Raw genomic sequence first — 21,178 nt, forward strand, 5'->3', positions numbered from 1 at the left:
TGAGAAATTGTTATACATTCTTAAATTATACCACGTATATAAACATCTTTTTTATTGATGTTATATTCTTTATTCAGCCTGTGCATTACATTGGTTACTAACCAGTGTAGAATAAAATATGAAGCTACAAATTGGTCGATTCGAAAAGTGGAATAAAGAGTTAATTAGAAGTAGGTACATAACAAAAAATATTCTTAATGTACCAATGGTGGAATACCAACGTAAACTTGCAATATCAGTTATAACGACATCACTTACGTTATAACTTCTTGGAGGATCTATAAATAATCTAGCTTGGTGTGTGCTCAAATTCATTCCATTGAGTGGTTATTTAGGAGTCTCACATAATCATATTATCGCTATAGAGTAAAACTGACGCATATTTCTCCGTAGATTAAACTCTTTGTCGTCGATAATGGATGTTGGATTAACCCGATCACTACTCAAGTACGAGTGCTTGCTTTTTGGTACGTTTTACAATGATCTTTATGTTTATTTCTACTTATAGTGTATTAAATGTGATCGTTTTTATGTAGTTTGACTTCTTAAGTTGTCGTGACTCATTTTTGTTTGATTTCTTAGATATGGATGATACGCTATACCCCATGAGCACGGGTCTTAATTATGCTTGCCGCAAAAACATTGAAGGTACTCGAATGACCACCTTTATTCTATTAATATATCTGACACATCATCCAAATACCACCAACCTGGTGGTATGGTCATCATATAAGGACCAAATCAGATAACACATATGGCCATTTTCGGTTAATGATACGGCACATATGCAGTGGCGGACCCAGGATTTTTTGCCAATGGGGTCCCATATTTTCGGTGTTCAAATTTTTCGGGTCGGTCGTTGTTCAGGTCGGGTCGAGGCGAAGAACATAATAAAAAACAATATCATAATAAAACTTTCTTTTCAATCATCACTACCTGAACGGGACAAAATGGGTCGGGTTGACACATAAACACTTTGTTTTCCCTTTCTTAAACATTTTTTAGATAGAACCTAGATCCACCCTTTCATAAGCATGTGTTGAAAACCATTAACTTAAACTAGTGAAAAATAAAACTGATATTTTAAAGTGTTTGAATGTTTCTAAAGAAAACAATGCATAAAGTTGAAAACAATGATATGTATTTTAGAGGTGTTTGAATGTTTCCAAAGTTATCATTGCAACATTAGCAATCAAATGATTGATTAACACTAAAAATTAACACAAAAAACCAAAAACTGAGCCTTGTAAGACTTGAACCCATGACCTTTCAAAGATAAAACAAGGGACTTTCCACCAGACCACATCAACATTAATAGTATGGGTTCCAAGTATTAAATCTTATGGGGTCCTCAAAAAATTTAATATACTGCTTTTAATAAATTTTTAAAAAACATTGGTGTCCCGGGACCCCGATCCACACTATGTGGGTCCGCCCCTGCACATATGGTGTGACAGTCTATAACGTGTAGACTTGTTTTGATATCATACGGGTATAAATCTCGTATTATATGACAGACACATCAGTATACACTTTTTAGGGTGGTGTTTGTACATCATCGCACTTTAGATATTCTCTAAAGAAAATTGTAAACTTTTATTTTTACCAAATACTTTTTAGAAAATATGAAAAAAAAAAAAAAAGTTACAAGTGTTGTGTCAACCTATGACTCTCTGTCACTCTCCATAAAACACTAAATTTACAAAGAAACTGTGATTTTGTGTAGCTTCAAAATAATCTTTTAATCCATGTGACAAATAAATGTAAATTGTAACTTATAAGTACATAACACACTATTTTTTGATCCAGAATTCATGTTGACATACTTGAACATAGAAGAATCTCAAGTCCCGGATATGTGCTTGGACTTGTACCGAGAACACGGGACAACAATGGCTGGTCTCAAGGTATATACATTAACACGTTAATTATATAATCGAGGAGTTGGAGAAAATTAAACCTTTGGCTTATCTTTGTATTAAAAATAGGTCGCCTTTTGATTCGATGTCTATAGGTGTAATTACTCGTTTTAATTGGTTGTTGTTGTTTTGGCCTCTAGTGGCTTACTTAGATGTGATGTTTTAAGGAAAGTTGCCGTTCAAAAAAAAAATGAGTAAACTATGTTTTTCGTCCCTGTGGTTTGTCTAAATATGCGGTTTTAGTCCTACGGTTTCAAACTGTGATGTTTTAGGACTGTAGTTTGTTTGGGGAGAAAAAGGACAAAACTGCCCCTCACGTGAAGGACATGCTAATGAGTTTAACAACGAGATTTAACAGGTTTAGTGAATTCGGGATTAATTGCAATTAAAATGAAACCACAGAGAGGAAAACGCAAATTTGAAACTATTGGACTAAAACCGCATATTTGTCCGACGAAAACCGCAATTCACTCAAAAAAAAGTTAATATATAACTGATGAATGAGGTTGGTTTTTGTCACTAATGTACATCAATTAATATCAATATCTAATTTGAATTCATTGTTTGCTTGTTACAGGCTCTTGGTTTCAAGTTTGATAATGATGCATTTCATGCTTTAGTGCATGGAACCTTACCTTACCATGCTCTCAAACCTGATTTGGTGCTAAGAAACCTTTTGTTGTCTATGCCGCAACGAAAAATTGTATGTCAAATAAGCTACAAAGGCGTTTAATTATATATTTATATATCGTGTAATTGTGGATTATGTCGGTTTCAGATATTCACGAACGCAGATAAAGCACATGCCGCTCGAGTCCTGAGTAGGTTGGGCTTGGAAGATTGTTTTGAAGGTGTTATATGCTTCGAAACACTTAATGTTCATCCGGTAAAAGGACTCGAAGATAGAAATGATGGTGGTGTGAACAATTGTAGCGACGAATCTACAAGAATCATATGCAAGCCCGCCCTTGAATCATTCCAAGCGGCTATGGTCATTGCTAATATGGATCCGAAGAAAACAGTAATTTCAGACCTTATAAGCTAAATTACATTGCTATATATTTTTTTCGATAATATTGCATAATTTGTGTCAATCATCCAGGGTTGGCGAGTTGAATTTTCAACCCGTATACTACCCAAATTCTTATTTTTATATTTCTTGACCGTGTAAGAGCATGAATAACGTTGATCGATTTGTTTCCCCTCAGATCTTCTTCGACGATAGCGTTAGAAACATTGCTACGGCAAAGACAGCCGGATTTCATACCGTCATTGTAAGTTATCAAGTACTTTTCTTACTAAACATTAAAAACATCGATAACGAAAATAACATCAAACCTCAAAAAATGACGCAAACCCTTTTTCTTGAAACCTTTTAAGGGGTGGTGCAAGTGGCGGAACTTGAATTTTTAAATAGCGAAAACATTATTAGAAATTAATATCAGGTTCTTACACATTATTTAAAAAAAAAAAAAAAACCAATATTTTCACCAAGTAAAGATAATAAATCCTAATAAAAGATAATCAGCTCTTTTAGTTGGTTTGGTCTGGACTATCAAAAACCATATATTATCCACTTCCAAGCTAAAAAATATTATTGGGAATGTATGGGCTACATTTATCGAAAATATATGGGTTATATATAGAAGTTCGAAGCCCAAAAACGGGGGGCAGACTAGTAGGGGTCATAGACTCACAGTCTTGCTACCACTAGTTTCCTACCATAAACTCTTGAAAGTCACCTGTCAATCACGTGATTTACCTATCACAAGCTATGATTTACCTGATCCCGTACTTGTATACAGGTGGGAAGATCAAGTCTTGTACCGGGAGCGGATCATGCTTTAAGCAGTATCCATAATATTAGAGAAGCATTGCCTGAATTATGGGAGGATGAGGGTGAACACTTGGAACAAGTTCTTTTCCAGTCCACGGTGGAAACTGTTGTCAATGCATAGGATATATAGGGCGGTACTGGTTGACGTTTATGGAGTCTGCATTGCGAATGGTTTAAATACATATGTGTCAAGTCACATTTCATATGTGATATAGATGATATACATAAGAATAAAGTTTGATAATATAGGTTCAAACAAGTTAATTATCTCAATCATTTCTGATTAGTAGATTGGTCTTTCTATGTGAATTGAAGATGGATTTTGTTCTCCATTGGATTGTCTTTTTATGGTTTGGAAAACTGGTGTTGGTCATTCGGCTCATGGATTTTGGCTTATAATTGACCGTGTAAAACCAGGGGTGCAAACAAGTCGAGCAGCTCGCGAACTACTCGAGCTCGGATTGATAAAAAGCTCGAATTGAGTCAAGCTTTTTCGAGCTCAAGCCCGAGCCTCAAATAAAGCTCGTTTATTTATTGAGCTTGAGTCTTGTATGGGAAGCTTGTTGAGGCTCATCAAGCCTTAACGAGCCTTTTATGTTTTTTAGTTTTACCTCTTTTAGACTCAGAGCTGTCTTTGAGAATCCCTTAAAATTTTGGGGCTTGCGACGAGTAAAAAAGCGGGCCCTAAAATTGCGTTCAAAATTATGCATAGATAATTTGACTATTTTACCAATTCAGTTGTCTTTCAAAAGCCCAAATCAGACCAAACCAAAAAAATATATATTATTAATAAACAAGTAACTAAAATAACTGATATAAAACACAAATAAAAGCTTTTTTTCTATATATTAAAAATCACTTGCGGGAATATTGAACCCATAACCTTTGATTTATAGTCTAACATTTTTTCCATTCAAGCAATGGATCATTTTAATTACAAGCTTTGTTTAAAAATAAAAATATATTAATTAATATATAATAATGAGCCAAGCCCGAGCCACGCCTGAGCTTGAGAAACAACTGATGAGCCAAGCTCAAGCTTCAAAAAAAGAACTCGAACTCGAGCCCGAACTTGAGAAACAACTGTCAGGTCAAGCTCAAGCCATCATAAGTCAAAACGAAGCAACAAGCCGAGCTTGGGCCTTGCTCAGCCTGTTTACACCCCCAGTAAAACGAGCCAATTATTATAAAAGAATAGCCATACCGTTCATATAGAAGGTTATCTTGTTATAAAAAAAAAAGTGATTCTGATTATTACATTTATCATCCACAACCGGGCTTATTAGATTTGTGGGCCGATTTAGTGGACCGGCTTTTGACCTAGTCAATTGGATCTGGTGGGCCGTCAATAACAAAAACCATATACTTACATACTAGTAGTGGTTTACAAAACCAGTTTTTTTCAAACCGAACCGGTTTGGGTTTTGCATGGTCGAAACCGGTTTGACCAAACCAGTTCGGTTTAGAAACTAGTTTAAGCGTTGAACTTGTCACACCAATCAAAACTGGTTCGGTTTTAAAACCGGTTTGATTGTGAAATGATCGAACCAGTATACGAACTGGCGGTCCGGTTCAGTTTTGGAATCGTTTAGCTGAAACCGGTTTTAGATATGAACGGGTCCGGTTCGGTTTCTGGTTAACCGGTTTTTTTACACCTCTACATAGTAAACACTATGCCTACAAACTACAATTTTTGGTCTGATTCAAATACTTTGATAAGTGCTTGTGGTACACCGTAACGTGTCCATTATTTTAGAACCAACAATTTAGGCCGGGCTATATATCGGTTTTATTCGAAATGATTTATACATAAATTGTTTAATGTTCTTCACCAGAATTTAAACACTTGGTTTGCTTGTATTTTGGCATACCCACTCTTTATTAAACAAAGGTCGTTTTGGTTTTGTGAACATGTTACTTGTAACTGATAAATCGACATGGTTATACGCTTTTCATCAAGCTAGACCGTGCCACAACAAAATAGTCGTTTTTGCTAGAAACCAGGTTCCCGGAAACTGGGTCGAACCGCTTTGCAACATTTGGGCCGTGTTTGAGAATTAAAGGTAAGGGGCTTGTGAATTCATCTAAGTGGTAATTAAATACAAACCACCAAGCTTGAACATAGGGCATGCGGAATGTAAGACATTAGTAAATGTCATATGTGCTACAAATCTACTTTGATTTCTCTCTCTTTTATAATTGACTTAAAATGTGACATTTGTCAATTTCGGGTTATTTTATACTTGTATTCTTAATGTAAACCCGACCCGTTTTGTATCCCGAACCTTTCGATATTATCAAAATGATGAATTGTATGTTAAATATTTGTTTTATAGTTGTTGGATAAAAAAAACACCCTTTTCGGTTCTTAAAATTCCCCGAAAACGCTCAAAACGAACTCCAGGGACTAAAACTACCAAAATGGAGACTTGAAGGACCCATTTGTAGTTTGTGCTTTCTTGGGTCTATAACCAACCCATTTTCATGAAACACCCTTTATGAAAGACCCATTCAACTTACCCTATATATACACACCCATCTTCTTCATTTGTGCTTGCTCATTTCTTCATTTCTCTCTCAAATTCTTGAATTCTAAGGTTGTTCTTCATAAGCTAATCTTTCATTTTAACTAACTTCTCAATACTTAAAGCTTGATGTTACAACATATATATAATATACACTCCTTGTTTACCTTCGGTCTTTCATTTCTCCGGTCTCGGCCGGTTGAAATGTCGGACTAGTAATTGGGTATGTGGTAACCATCCTCGGTCTTATTCCAAGTCAATGACCGAACCAAAAACCGAACTAAACCGAGTTCACTCGCTTAAGACACACAAGTGTGTTTTTAGCCACCAAAACTCATATTTTTCTTCAAGATTATATTTTAAATCAATTTTAGTTAGTTTCTAAACATACTTGGCATGTCGGTAACCAACTTGATCTTATAACAAGTTCGAACCGATAAGGTCGTATACTCGCTTAACGAACGTTAAGGTTCTTCACAATAGAACTACATACTTGGTTAAGTCTATTTTGATTTTATTGAGTTATCTCATAACATTTATTATTTTGGGAAGTTAACTGTGAGCTTGGTCAATTATCAAGTCTCGAACCGACAAACCCGAACACTCGTTTAAACCTCGTTTTGGGTATTCTTATAACCAAGGGTTTTGCAATATCGCATTTCAACCCACATTATTACTTAACATAGGTTGAGTAAAAAAAAGAAAAAAACTAATGAATAGAATACCGAGACCCGGTTTCGAGTAAACTTATTTTACAAAACTCGTTTATTTAATTTCTCAAATATTTACATTTTAAATCCTAAACTTTATTTATTTACTTTATTTGTCATGTATTTTATTTTAAACCCTTCCAAGACTACCTACTAACACAAGACCCGTTTAATATAGGTCTTGCTCGTTAAACCGATCTCTCCGATTATTCACGACACTATCTTTCAAGTTACTTGTTAATGTGAGTACTTTTTCATCCCCAGTTTTCCATCTTTCATTTTGGGGGTGACATTGCATACTTATTCAAATTCAAATGATTTATACGGAGAAGGGCATTGCATTTCTCCGGTCTCGGCCGGTTGAAATGTCGGGCTAGTAAGGTAAGGTTACACGGAGGACTTTGTAGTCCTTGTTTATATATTTAACAAATCTAACCATATAACTTGTTATACTTGCTTAACTTCTACATATTTTAGTTTATTGTTCATATTTGTCAAGTTCCATGGTATTGGGTATGTGGTGACTAGCCTCGGTTTCATCCCGAGTTTAGAACCGAACCAAAAACCGAACTTTTGTTTAAAAACATTATTGTTAACTTTTTGAATGTAAAACTTGAGTATTATTATTTATAAGTTATTTTACAAGTTCCATGGTAATTGGGTATGTGGTAACCATCCTCGGTCTTATTCCGAGTCAAGGACCGAACAAAAAACCGAACTTTTGTTTAAAAACTTTATTGTTAACTTTTTGAATGTAAAACTTGAGTATTATTATTTATAAGTTATTTTACAAGTTCCATGGTAATTGGGTATGTGGTAACCATCCTCGGTCTTATTCCGAGTCAATGACCGAACCAAAAACCGAACTAAACCGAGTTCACTCGCTTAAGACACACAAGTGTGTTTTTAGCCACCAAAACTCATATTTTTCTTCAAGATTATATTTTAAATCAATTTTAGTTAGTTTCTAAACATACTTGGCATGTCGGTAACCAACTTGATCTTATAACAAGTTCGAACCGATAAGGTCGTATACTCGCTTAACGAACGTTAAGGTTCTTCACAATAGAACTACATACTTGGTTAAGTCTATTTTGATTTTATTGAGTTATCTCATAACATTTATTATTTTGGGAAGTTAACTGTGAGCTTGGTCAATTATCAAGTCTCGAACCGACAAACCCGAACACTCGTTTAAACCTCGTTTTGGGTATTCTTATAACCAAGGGTTTTGCAATATCGCATTTCAACCCACATTATTACTTAACATAGGTTGAGTAAAAAAAAGAAAAAAACTAATGAATAGAATACCGAGACCCGGTTTCGAGTAAACTTATTTTACAAAACTCGTTTATTTAATTTCTCAAATATTTACATTTTAAATCCTAAACTTTATTTATTTACTTTATTTGTCATGTATTTTATTTTAAACCCTTCCAAGACTACCTACTAACACAAGACCCGTTTAATATAGGTCTTGCTCGTTAAACCGATCTCTCCGATTATTCACGACACTATCTTTCAAGTTACTTGTTAATGTGAGTACTTTTTCATCCCCAGTTTTCCATCTTTCATTTTGGGGGTGACATTGCATACTTATTCAAATTCAAATGATTTATACGGAGAAGGGCATTGCATTTCTCCGGTCTCGGCCGGTTGAAATGTCGGGCTAGTAAGGTAAGGTTACATGGAGGACTTTGTAGTCCTTGTTTATATATTTAACAAATCTAACCATATAACTTGTTATACTTGCTTAACTTCTACATATTTTAGTTTATTGTTCATATTTGTCAAGTTCCATGGTATTGGGTATGTGGTGACTAGCCTCGGTTTCATCCCGAGTTTAGAACCGAACCAAAAACCGAACTTTTGTTTAAAAACATTATTGTTAACTTTTTGAATGTAAAACTTGAGTATTATTATTTATAAGTTATTTTACAAGTTCCATGGTAATTGGGTATGTGGTAACCATCCTCGGTCTTATTCCGAGTCAAGGACCGAACAAAAAACCGAACTTTTGTTTAAAAACTTTATTGTTAACTTTTTGAATGTAAAACTTGAGTATTATTATTTATAAGTTATTTTACAAGTTCCATGGTAATTGGGTATGTGGTAACCATCCTCGGTCTTATTCCGAGTCAATGACCGAACCAAAAACCGAACTAAACCGAGTTCACTCGCTTAAGACACACAAGTGTGTTTTTAGCCACCAAAACTCATATTTTTCTTCAAGATTATATTTTAAATCAATTTTAGTTAGTTTCTAAACATACTTGGCATGTCGGTAACCAACTTGATCTTATAACAAGTTCGAACCGATAAGGTCGTATACTCGCTTAACGAACGTTAAGGTTCTTCACAATAGAACTACATACTTGGTTAAGTCTATTTTGATTTTATTGAGTTATCTCATAACATTTATTATTTTGGGAAGTTAACTGTGAGCTTGGTCAATTATCAAGTCTCGAACCGACAAACCCGAACACTCGTTTAAACCTCGTTTTGGTATTCTTATAACCAAAGGTTTTGCAATATCGCATTTTAACCCACATTATTACTTAACATAGGTTGAGTAAAAAAAAAAAGAAAAAAACTAATGAATAGAATACCGAGACCCGGTTTCGAGTAAACTTATTTTACAAAACTCATTTTTTTTAATTTCTCAAATATTTACATTTTAAATCCTAAACTTTATTTATTTACTTTATTTGTCATGTATTTTATTTTAAACCCTTCCAAGACTACCTACTAACACAAGACCCGTTTAATATAGGTCTTGCTCGTTAAACCGATCTCTCCGATTATTCACGACACTATCTTTCAAGTTACTTGTTAATGTGAGTACCTCCCCCGTTTTCCATCTTTCGTTTTGGGGGTGGCATTGCATACTTATTCAAATTCAAATGATTTATACTTGAGTCTTAAACCACAACACGTATTGTATATGTTTACTTAAATAAATGCTCGATTTGGTGTTATATGCTTTACATGATAATGTGCAAATTCTTGAATGCTAAGGCGGGTAGCCTCTTGAATGTTAAGGCGGGTAGCCTCATCAAAGTATGATCATACGTTAATTCCGAGTATATATGGTATCCCCATATAGAAAGGTGTCGTCAATGTATTCTTATTGACGATTTCATTATTGTCGTCAATGTATTCTTATTGACGGTTTCATTTATCTAAATTGTTGCTATTATTTATTGTTTTCATATACTAGTTGTGGATTTCATACTATATACTTATTGTCCAAAACTATGAAAATTGTTCACCAACCTTCGTGTTGACAAACTCTATTTTATGCAATGTTACAGGTTTGATGTTAGCTTGATTGGATTACTTGAAGAAACTTATTATCTTGGCTTTAGGATATTAGAAAATAAAAGAACAAGTTATTTGTTTATCTATCTATTTGGCATTTTGTATGAACAATTGTTGTGTTATTTATGATGATATGGATTTAAATGAGTTGTTTAAATATTCTAACTTTATAGTGTCATTGTGCAATGAGCAATCATGTCGCGCCTCGACGTTTCCGCCTTCATTGGTCGGGGTGTGACAGATTGGTATCAGAGCCATCGACTATAGGATAGGTGGTTAGACGTAACAGCCTAGTATAGTTTATGCTCTAGGGTCCCTATACGTGTGCTTATACGTGTTTACCCTACTTGATTGTTTATTGCATTTATTAATTATTTATAAACTTGTTTAAAAATCTATCTCATCATAAATGTACACATACACACACTTTCAATAGTATTCTAAGGTATTTTTACCTTAAAACAAAACATTAGTTTTTATATTGTGTTTTATGGATCACAAGCTTAACTTGGATCTTGTTGTTTACAATCTCCTTAAAGCTAGGTTCTATAATTTGTTTTGTGACGACCGTAGGGAACGAAACACTTGATTCGATCATTTGACAAAAAGATTCCAAGAATCGAAGGTGATTTACTTACCTGGGATGATTGGGTTTAGTGTTGGTTTCTAGGTCAAGTAACTCGAGTTATATGAGCCGACACTTTAAGTTGTCGTATGCGAGCGTTCCGGTCGCCTCCTTATTTTTGGTGTTGAAAACATAAAAGCCACAGTGATACATGGACAAGTGTTTTTAACATCTCGTTGTATCTCCGTTTTATTGTATGTTATTATCATGATTTGAGTCAACAACATGAAAGACGCGGTGATACGTACACATATTCGACTCCATATGTATTACTTTTACATAAGTTTTTATTGCCGGGATATCAAATCATGGTGGTTTATGTACGATTTTCCCAACTATATATATGTTTACAAGAAATTTTGTTGTTTTTTTTTCGGAATATCAAATCATGGTGGTTCATATACGATTTTTCCGACTATATACAAATTTCAACACTTCAAAACGTCCAAATTTTAAATTCTCGAAACTTTGAAACATATACTTATATATACGTTTTTATCATTTGGTTTATGTATAAACTTTATTTCTACTAACATTCTCATCCTTATGACACTAGGATTCACGTAAAAAAAATGGTTACATACATCTTCTATTTTAAACTCAATGCCCTCAATCTCACTACAATTTTTTATAATTTTTAGAATGCCTCCGCTACGACGCCACTACCGCAAGGACTCCAGACGCAAGATGGCCGCTTTAGTAGCCGAACAAGTCGCCGCTGTGATTCCCAAACTCCTAACTCACTTGCAAGCAAACCAACCTCCACCCGTTGTAGCACCCGTTGAACCCACACCCGCTCCCTATTTGTATAAACAATTTACCGGTGCTAACCCAACCAAATTCCTTGGTACGAACTGTGCGACTACCTTGTTGCAATGGTTTGAAAAGATGGAAAGTGTGTTCCGACACAGCGAGTGCCCTGAAGCGAAGAAAACTAATTTCGCTTCGAGCATGTTTGAGGAAACTGCTCTTACGTGGTGGGGTAGTGTTATGCATCTCCAAGGGGCGGAAATTGCCATGGCGCTTCCATGGACCGAACTTAAGGAACTCATGATGAAGAAGTTTTGTCCCAAACACGAGCTCCAAAAGCTTGAAGCCGAATTTTGGGAATTGAAACAAGAAAGTGGTGATAATGCCACTTACTCGCTCCGTTTTCATGAATTGAGCACCCTTGTACCTCATTTGGTTACCCCGCTCGAACGTAAAATCGACAAATACATCGGGGGTTTACCCATGCTAATTCGGGACTCAGTCATGAGTAGCAAACCCGAGAACCTTGAGGATGCAATTACTCTAGCCGGTGCGCTATCGGAGAACCATGTTAAGGCGGGTACCCTAACCATCAAGAAGAAAAGTGATAAAAGCAAAACCGAACCCGCACCTCAAGCCAAAGTTGACCCACCACCGCAAGCCATCAACTACTCAAACTCTTCTCGCAACAACAACAAAAAGAAACCCAAACAAAACCACCGAAACTATGCCGTTACCCAACCGCAACCGCAACAACAACCCCAAGCTCCCCCACAAAATTGAAAACCCTATACCGGTACTTTTCCACTATGCAACAATTGTCAACTTCATCACCCATCTCACTTACCTTGTCGCCATTGCACCATTTGTAACCGTTTTGGCCATCTAAATAACACATGTCATTCCGCACAACGTACTCAACTTAACAAACCAAGAACCACTCCACAAAACACCCAAAACCGCTTTGCACCTTACCCGCAAAACCCTCCTCAACAACCCCGAGCTTGCTTTAACTGTGGTGACCCAAATCATTTCCGCAACAATTGCCCACGACTCACTTTTGCAAACCAAGCCCAAACCGTAACCATACCCTACTATCAAACCCAAGCCTACTAAGTCCAAACCTACCGACCTCAACCTCCCCAACTCAATGCACCACTCATCCAACCCATGCAAGCCATCCAAGCACCTCCTCCTCCACCACCTCATGCACCTCAAGGAAATCCCGATAACCAAGGACGAGCTTTTATGATGAATGCTAATCAAGCTCAAGTGGCAAACGATGTTGTGAACGGTATGTTTTTAGTGAACGAGCATTTGGCTTCTATATTATTTGATACGGGTGCCGATAGAAGTTTTATTTCATTAAAGTTTGAATCTACTCTTGCCGTACCTCGCACTAACTTTCTCGACCCTTTTCTGTCGAAGTCGCCAATGGAAATTCTATCACCATAAACTCGGTCCTTCGTAATTGTTCTCTCACTCTTTGTAAGCGTAAATTCTCCATCGATCTCATTCCGATGCAAATGGGAAGTTTCGATGTCATAGTTGGCATGGATTGGTTATCTTTGCACCGTGCCGAAGTCGTTTGTTATGATAAATTCATTCGGATTCCGCTTGTCAACGGTAAAACTCTCAAGGTCTACGGCAAAATGTTTCCTAAAAGGTCAATCTCATGTCGTGTTCTCAATCGCAAAAATACTTACGCCAAAAGTATGTTCCGTTCCTAGCCCAAGCGGTGGTAAAAGACCACAAGGAAAGAAAAATCCAAGATATCTCCATTGTTTGTGATTTCCTCGACGTCTTTCCAGATGATGTTACCGGTCTTCCACCCATTCGTCCGGTTGAATTTCGAATCGATCTTGTGCCCGGCGCAATGCCCGTGGCCAAGGCTCCTTACCGTTTAGCCCCGTCGGAAATGCAAGAGTTATCAAACCAACTCGAAGAACTTTCCGACAAAGGATTTATTCGTCCAAGCTCCTCTCCTTGGGGCGCTCCCGTCCTCTTCGTGAAAAAGAAAGATGGTTCATTTCGCATGTGCATCGATTATCGTGAACTCAATAAACTTACTATCAAAAATCATTATCCTTTGCCACGAATCGACGACCTCTTCGATCAACTCCAAGGCGCAACGTGTTTCTCCAAAATCGATCTTCGATCGGGATATCATCAGTTGCGTGTTCGCGAAGAAGACATTCCAAAAACCGCATTCCGTACTCGATATGGACATTTCGAATTTTTGGTCATGCCCTTCGGGTTAACCAATGCACCCGCGGTATTTATGGATCTCATGAACCGCGTTTGCAAACCGTTTCTAGATAAATGCGTTATTGTCTTTATTGATGACATTCTCATCTTCTCTAAATCCAAAGCCGAGCATGAGCATCACTTGCGTTCCATTCTCGAAGTCTTAAGAAAAGAACGACTTTACGCCAAATTCTCAAAATGTGCATTTTGGCTAGAGGAAGTTCAATTTTTGGGATACATCGTCAACGACAAGGGTATTCATGTTGATCCCGCAAAAATCGAAGCCGTCAAAGATTGGAAGACTCCGACTACACCCACGGAAATTCGATCTTTCCTCGGTTTGGCCGGATATTATCGGCGTTTCATCCAAAATTTTTCCAAGATCTCTTTACCCCTCACTTCCCTAACTCACAAAGGACAGCCTTATGAATGGGGATGCAAACAAGAAGAAGCATTTAATACTCTTAAACACATGCTTTGTAATGCTCCTGTTCTAACCCTTCCCGATGGAAACGACGACTTTGTAGTATTTTGCGATGCTTCTCATCAAGGTCTCGGTTGCGTTCTCATGCAACGAGGTCAAGTTATCGCGTATGCTTCAAGGCAACTCAAGGTCAACGAGAAGAACTACACGACTCACGATCTTGAACTTGGTGCCGTCGTTTTCGCACTCAAAATTTGGAGACATTACCTTTACGGAACGAAATGTGTGGTTTTTACCGATCACAAAAGCCTTCAACACATTTTTGACCAAAAAGATCTCAACATGAGACAACGAAGATGGGCTGAGTTACTTAGTGACTACGATTGCGAAATTCTCTACCATCCCGGTAAAGCGAATGTCGTGGCTGATGCCCTTAGTCGAAAGGTTAATGTCAAATCTGTCTTGCTTCTTAGCGTCACCGTTCAAACCGATCTCCAAGCCAAAATCTATCAAGCCCAACGTACCTCTGTTGACGAAGGCAACATGTATGACGAAATGTCATGTGGAGCCGAGCTTCAACTCGAAACAAAACCCGATGGCTTATTGTATTATCTCAATCGTTTATGGGTTCCCGATCGCGATGACCTTCGTACTTGCATACTCGATGAAGCTCACAAGTCACGATATTCTGTTCATCCCGGTGCGGATAAAATGTATTTCGATCTTCGTTCTACCTTTTGGTGGCCGGGTATGAAGAAAGACGTAGCAACGTACGTTTCGAAATGTCTTACTTGCTCTAAAGTCAAAGCCGAACATCAAAAACCCTTTGGGTTACTCGAGCAACCACCAATCCCCATATGGAAATCGGAAGACATTGCTATGGACTTTATAATGAAACTACCCACTACACAAAAAGACAACGATAGCATTTGGGTGATTATTGACAGATTAACCAAGTCCGCTCACTTTATTCCAATTCGAGAAAAATACTCCGTTGAGCAACTTGCCCAAATCTACGTTCGCGAAATCGTGTGTCGCCACGGTTTACCTTTGACTATCATCTCCGATCGCGATGCTCGATTCACGTCTCATTTTTGGCGATCACTTCAAGAAACCTTGGGAACTCGTCTTGATCTTAGCACCGCTTATCATCCTCAAACGGATGGACAATCCGAACGTACGATTCAAACACTTGAGGACATGCTTCGAGCGTGTGTACTCGATTTCGGTGGGAATTGGGATTCTCACATTCCTTACATTGAATTCTCTTACAATAACAGTTTCCATTCTAGCATCGGTATGCCTCCTTTCGAAGCTCTCTACGGTCGCAAATGTCGTTCCCCGATTAGTTGGAACGAAATCGGGGAAGCTCAAATTACCGGACCCGAAATGGTCCAAGAAGCCACCGACTGTATCGACCAAATTCGCAAGAACCTAGTTGCCGCTAGAAGTCGACAAAAGAGCTACGCCGACAAACGGCGAAAACCGATCGAATTCAATGTCGACGATCTCGTCCTTCTCAAGGTATCCCCTTGGAAAGGAGTTGTTCGTTTTGGAAAGAAAGGAAAACTAGCTCCCCGTTTCGTAGGCCCATTCAAGATTCTTGAGCGAGTCGGAAAAGTAGCCTACCGACTCGAACTACCGGAAGAACTCACCGGTGTTCATCCGACCTTTCATGTTTCAAATCTCAAGAAGTGCTAAGCCGAAGGTAGTCTCCATATACCTCTTGACGAAGTACAAGTCAATGAATCAATGATTATGGTTGAACGACCCGTTGAAATCATGGACCGCAATGAAAAGAAAACCAAGCGAAGTCGCATTAAGTTAGTTAAAGTTCGATGGGAATCACGGCGTGGCGCGGGGTTTACATGGGAACGAGAAGACTCGATGAAGGAGAAATATCCATATTTATTTACATCATCTTAATTTCGGGACGAAATTTCCTAAAGTAGGGGATACTGTGACATTTGTCAATTTTGGGTTATTTTATACTTGTATTCTTAATGTAAACCCGACCCGTTTTGTATCCCGAACCTTTCGATATTATCAAAATGATGAATTGTATGTTAAATAATTGTTTTATAGTTGTTGGATAAAAAAAACACTCTTTTCGGTTCTTAAAATTCCCCGAAAACGCTCAAAACGAACTCCATGGACTAAAACTACCAAAATGGAGACTTGAATGACCCATTTGTAGTTTGTGCTTTCTTGGGTCTATAACCAACCCATTTTCATGAAACACCCTTTATGAAAGACCCATTCAACTTACCCTATATATACACATCCATCTTCTTCATTTGTGCTTGCTCATTTCTTCATTTCTCTCTCAAATTCTTGAATTCTAAGGTCTTGCTCGTTAAACCGATCTCTCCGATTATTCACGACACTATCTTTCAAGTTACTTGTTAATGTGAGTACTTTTTCATCCCCCGTTTTCCATCTTTCGTTTTGGGGGTGGCATTGCATACTTATTCAAATTCAAATGATTTATACTTGAGTCTTAAACCACAACACGTATTGTATATGTTTACTTAAATAAATGCTCGATTTGGTGTTATATGCTTTACATGATTATGTGCAAATTCTTGAATGCTAAGGCGGGTAGCCTCATCAAAGTATGATCATACGTTAATTCCGAGTATATATGGTATCCCCATATAGAAAGGTGTCGTCAATGTATTTTTATTGACGATTTCATTATTGTCGTCAATGTATTCTTATTGACGGTTCGTCAATGTATTCTTATTGACGGTTTTATTTTCTAAATTGTTGCTATTATTTATTGTTTTCATATACTAGTTGTGGATTTCATACTATATACTTATTGTCCAAAACTATGAAAATTGCTCACCAACCTTGGTGTTGACAAACTCTATTTTATGCAATGTTACAGGTTTGATGTTAGCTTGATTGGATTACTTGAAGAAACTTATTATCTTGGCTTTAGGATATTAGAAAATAAAAGAACAAGTTATTTGTTTATCTATCTATTTGACATTTTGTATGAACAATTGTTGTGTTATTTATGATGATATGGATTTAAATGAGTTGTTTAAATATTCTAACTTTATAGTGTCATTGTGCAATGAGCAATCATGTCGCGCCTCGACGTTTCCGCCTTCATTGGTCGGGGTGTGACAGTTCAACTTCTTGATTCCTCCTACAACCTGTAATTCTGTCATCGTTTTAGTTGCTGGATTGATATTTTTTGTTGCGATCGGAACTTGGACACTACAATCTGCAACACTAACGAATCTTCTCTCTTTTTCTCTTTGATCGCAAACCTTACAAAAATAAATAGGGTTGACTTTTGTTTGCCTTCTGATTCACAAATTCCAAATCAGACGGGCAACAACAATTAATTTTGCAATCACAAAATTTATAATATAAATAATGTTACTAATATTCTCTTCCTTATGATTCGATGGCAAGTAGCAAACAAACCAAAACCTCAATAATATATTGCTTCTTTCTTTCTTTTGTGGTTAGAATCTTCTTATCTTTCCTTGAACAACGCGAACTCCAAAATGAAAACCCACCCTTTGCGATCGGATTCTTTAGTACGATCGGTTCCTTCACTGTGACCGGTTTCTTGGCCTTTTGTGCCTTTGATTGGAACTACTACCGCAATCAAGACTTGCCGTCGATCGGAAGAATGAGCCTGGATCGTTAGGCTCTGATACCACTTGTTAAACCTTAGACAAGTGAATCAAGAACACCAAAGACGATATTGCATAAAACGTTTATGCGACTCTTTTCATTAATAAGAAACAAGAACAAAATACTTTCTACCACACTAAAAATAAACCATTTGATGGGTTTATATAACACCCACAATTCTAATCCTGCTCAAACTAAAAAACATAATTATACTAGACTTCTAACTTATTTAATACTAATTAAAAGATAACTATGACACCAAGTTATTTCAACTTGGTCCATGAACTTTTGATCTCCACCAAACCGCCCCTTGAGATCTTCCGTACCACCCTTATACTTTTCGTATTAACCATTCGGGTCCTTCAAGTTGGTATTGCACCAAGTTTTACAGTTACATCCCTAATTTGTAACGGTGGGGAATTCTAAAAGTATTTGGGTGTCGTAGTTAGTCAAAGAAGGAAAAACACTATTCAGGTGCGAGGTTGTGCCCTCGCCTACAGTTAGGAAAAGCTGTCTCCTCTCTCTTCTTAATGGCGTGGACTGCAAAAACTACGGGGAGTATGAAAAAGGTATCTCCTCCTTTTGTAATGTCGGGGAGGTGAAGGAGACTTTCCTCATCACCTATGCATAACGTAAAAGTCAATTCATTTGGCGTGGAATGTGTGTAGCGCTTTTATTTATTTACTTATTTTTGTTAGGAGTCATATATTTGTTATTCTTCTTCGGATGATGATCAAGAAAAGAGTACTACTAAGTACCAACAAACCGCAAGAAATTAAAAAGAACCCTTTTTCTCTTTTCTTTTCTTGGACTACTTTTCAACACGCACGGATGGTGTTTTTACACATAGTTAATTGTGTGTTCTTTGTCAAATCACCATATGTGTTAATTTGTTGTGTGTGTTTTGGTGATCAATTAATCTTTTTATTAAAAACATGATCAATTAAACCATTTGTAACGTCCTAATTTCCGTTAGATTTTTTGATATATTTATATCTATAAATATTTACTCCAAAGTGAAATATTATCTAATGAATTTATATAGAATAACATAACATTTATTCGGTTTGAGAATTGAGAATTTTATCAGGGGTGTTTAGTTATATTAGTTAAACATGAGGACTAAACTTGTTTAGTTGTGAAGTTTGAGTGTAAAGGAGGCATTTAAGGATTTTAATTAAATAAAAAGAAAAAAAAATCAATTTATGAGTTTTGACTATGAAAGTATAGAGTTAGTGTTTCATATTGTTCTTGATCCAAAACTGGGTGCTTGATTTTGGTGTTGAGAACTCTAAGTTGTGTGCTTGAATGATTAATTGTAGTTATTGAGTTTAGATTTAATTGCATGTCAAAGTTTGATTACTAAGTTGTCAAATTTGAGCATAACTTGTGAATCCAAAACAATGGTGATTTTAATCAAGAAAAACGTAAAAGATGGTATTTTTGGGGATAATGAAGTAAGTAGATATCTTTGATTGATAGAAAGGGTATGGGAGTTTATAATGATAAGAAATTGAAGAATTATAGCTCATGCCCACAAGGTTTTCGATGAAATGTCTAAACTAGAGAACAAAATAGTAAAAATGAGTACGAGTTGTAATGATTACTTGAGCGTCATCATTTGTTTTAAGAGTTAAACCAGTGGGCATGAGGTTATGATAAACCTAGTTGGAATCAATCTATAATATGTGTTATAAATGATTGAGAGGTTGACTTGTTGTCGAGATAGGCACGGCATAGCTTGGAAGACACTATGTCAAGCGAGTAACAAACAACACTCCTCCTACGGGCAAAGGTGAGTGACTCGAATTGTGTTTGGTGAAACTAGCGGGTTGTAACTAGTTTTATACCATGCGAATTATTATTACAACCTTGTATATTTTATGCTATTATACGTGTGACCGAAGACTAGCTGAGGTGTCGTGTCTGTTAACTATATGCTTTTACAAGGAGTAAATTATAATAGTGAATGAGCTTGGGTCGTATTGATTAAAAATTATTACGTTTAAGGTGGTTTAATACAAGTTGTTTTATATGGCAAAACTTAACAATAACATTTTTGACGAGGTTTCGGGGTGGGTTTAAACTCATAAAGAAAGAACGCAAATTGATAACGGGCCGAGTGTCTAAGTGCTGAAAATTCAGCTTATTTCCATATTTTAACTGGTTTTATAATATTCATAGTAAATTAACCGAACATCTGTTCGGGGCGCATTATATATCGACGGAAAGATCTCCGAGTCTACATTTCTCATATTTTTAGTTTAAAACAAAATACTTACCATACTTGGGCGAAAATACTGAATTACTACAGCTACATAGGTCTGTTTTTAAACAAGAGGCTTCAAAGTATTTACAACATTATTGGGAATTAACCAAGAATGCGTGGAATGTGATTTATATATGGTTGTATCCCTCAATGTGTTCATATTAAATTACATGATTTGAAGTGAGTGATGTTTATATAAGGGGTGTGCATGCTAAACTAAGGAGTCATATATGTTGTGAACCATACGTGCAAATACGCGAGTTTCACTATTTCATGCTTGTGAATGTGGCTGTCTGAATTACCCTTATAAACGTGGAGTAATGATGTTTTATTATGTTGGTCTAAATTATTCTATTTGAGGTTTGTTTTGTAGTATATTGTTATTCTAAGTTAACAGGGCTACTTCGAGGTTAAAAAGGCTTAGTGTCGAGGTTGGATGATGGAGGAAAACGTAAGAGGAGCAAAGCCTGGCTTTAAACGACTAAATGGAGAATGTGCTTCGTGGATGGAATTGATATACTTTAATTATAATATATATAATTCTGATTTATAATTAAATATCAAATATACAGGGTATAGGTCGTCACTGGTTTCGACTAATCTATTATGGTGGTAACATGCAGGTAGGACAAGTTGACTATCTAATAAGTGGCCAAGACATAGGGATTAATCGGATAGTTATGGATTGTACATCATATTGTGGAATTATTCAAAGGGAACCGAAGAAATGGCGGATGGCTCAAGTCGTTCACACAATCGATATTGCGAGTCATTTACAGATAGTTCAGTTGGGTAGTGTATATGTGTATACGCATAAAGATTTATGTGGTGATTGACAGGGGTGATCAAGCCTTGGTAGCGGGGCAACGGAAAGGATATTCTAGCATTACC

At 36.6% G+C, this 21,178-nt stretch overlaps 1 protein-coding gene across 1 annotated transcript; it reads left to right on the forward strand.

Annotated features, from left to right (window-relative positions):
* Positions 1-326: 326 nt before the first annotated feature.
* Positions 327-3,877, forward strand: LOC143547516 (uncharacterized protein C24B11.05-like). The gene is made up of 7 exons (XM_077038918.1): positions 327-467; positions 583-648; positions 1,810-1,907; positions 2,497-2,622; positions 2,698-2,940; positions 3,128-3,193; positions 3,725-3,877. Exons 1-7 carry the CDS (start codon positions 416-418, stop codon positions 3,875-3,877), a joined length of 804 nt encoding a protein of 267 aa, XP_076895033.1. The 5' UTR covers positions 327-415.
* The last annotated feature ends 17,301 nt before the right edge of the window (positions 3,878-21,178 follow it).

This window comes from Bidens hawaiensis, unplaced genomic scaffold (genome assembly GCF_021521415.1).
Source record: "Bidens hawaiensis isolate Kalapana, Puna unplaced genomic scaffold, B.hawaiensis_p1.1 tig00014729_1, whole genome shotgun sequence".
Taxonomy (NCBI): domain Eukaryota; kingdom Viridiplantae; phylum Streptophyta; class Magnoliopsida; order Asterales; family Asteraceae; genus Bidens; species Bidens hawaiensis.

What these genes read in the sequence shown, in the direction of transcription:
- LOC143547516 (XM_077038918.1), top strand. Translation starts at nt 416, where the DNA reads ATGGATGTTGGATTAACCCGATCACTACTCAAGTACGAGTGCTTGCTT. An exon ending in CAACAATGGCTGGTCTCAAG is followed by an intron (nt 1,908 to 2,496) that starts GTATATACATTA and finishes TGCTTGTTACAG; the next exon opens with GCTCTTGGTTTCAAGTTTGA. An exon ending in CCGGATTTCATACCGTCATT is followed by an intron (nt 3,194 to 3,724) that starts GTAAGTTATCAA and finishes ACTTGTATACAG; the next exon opens with GTGGGAAGATCAAGTCTTGT.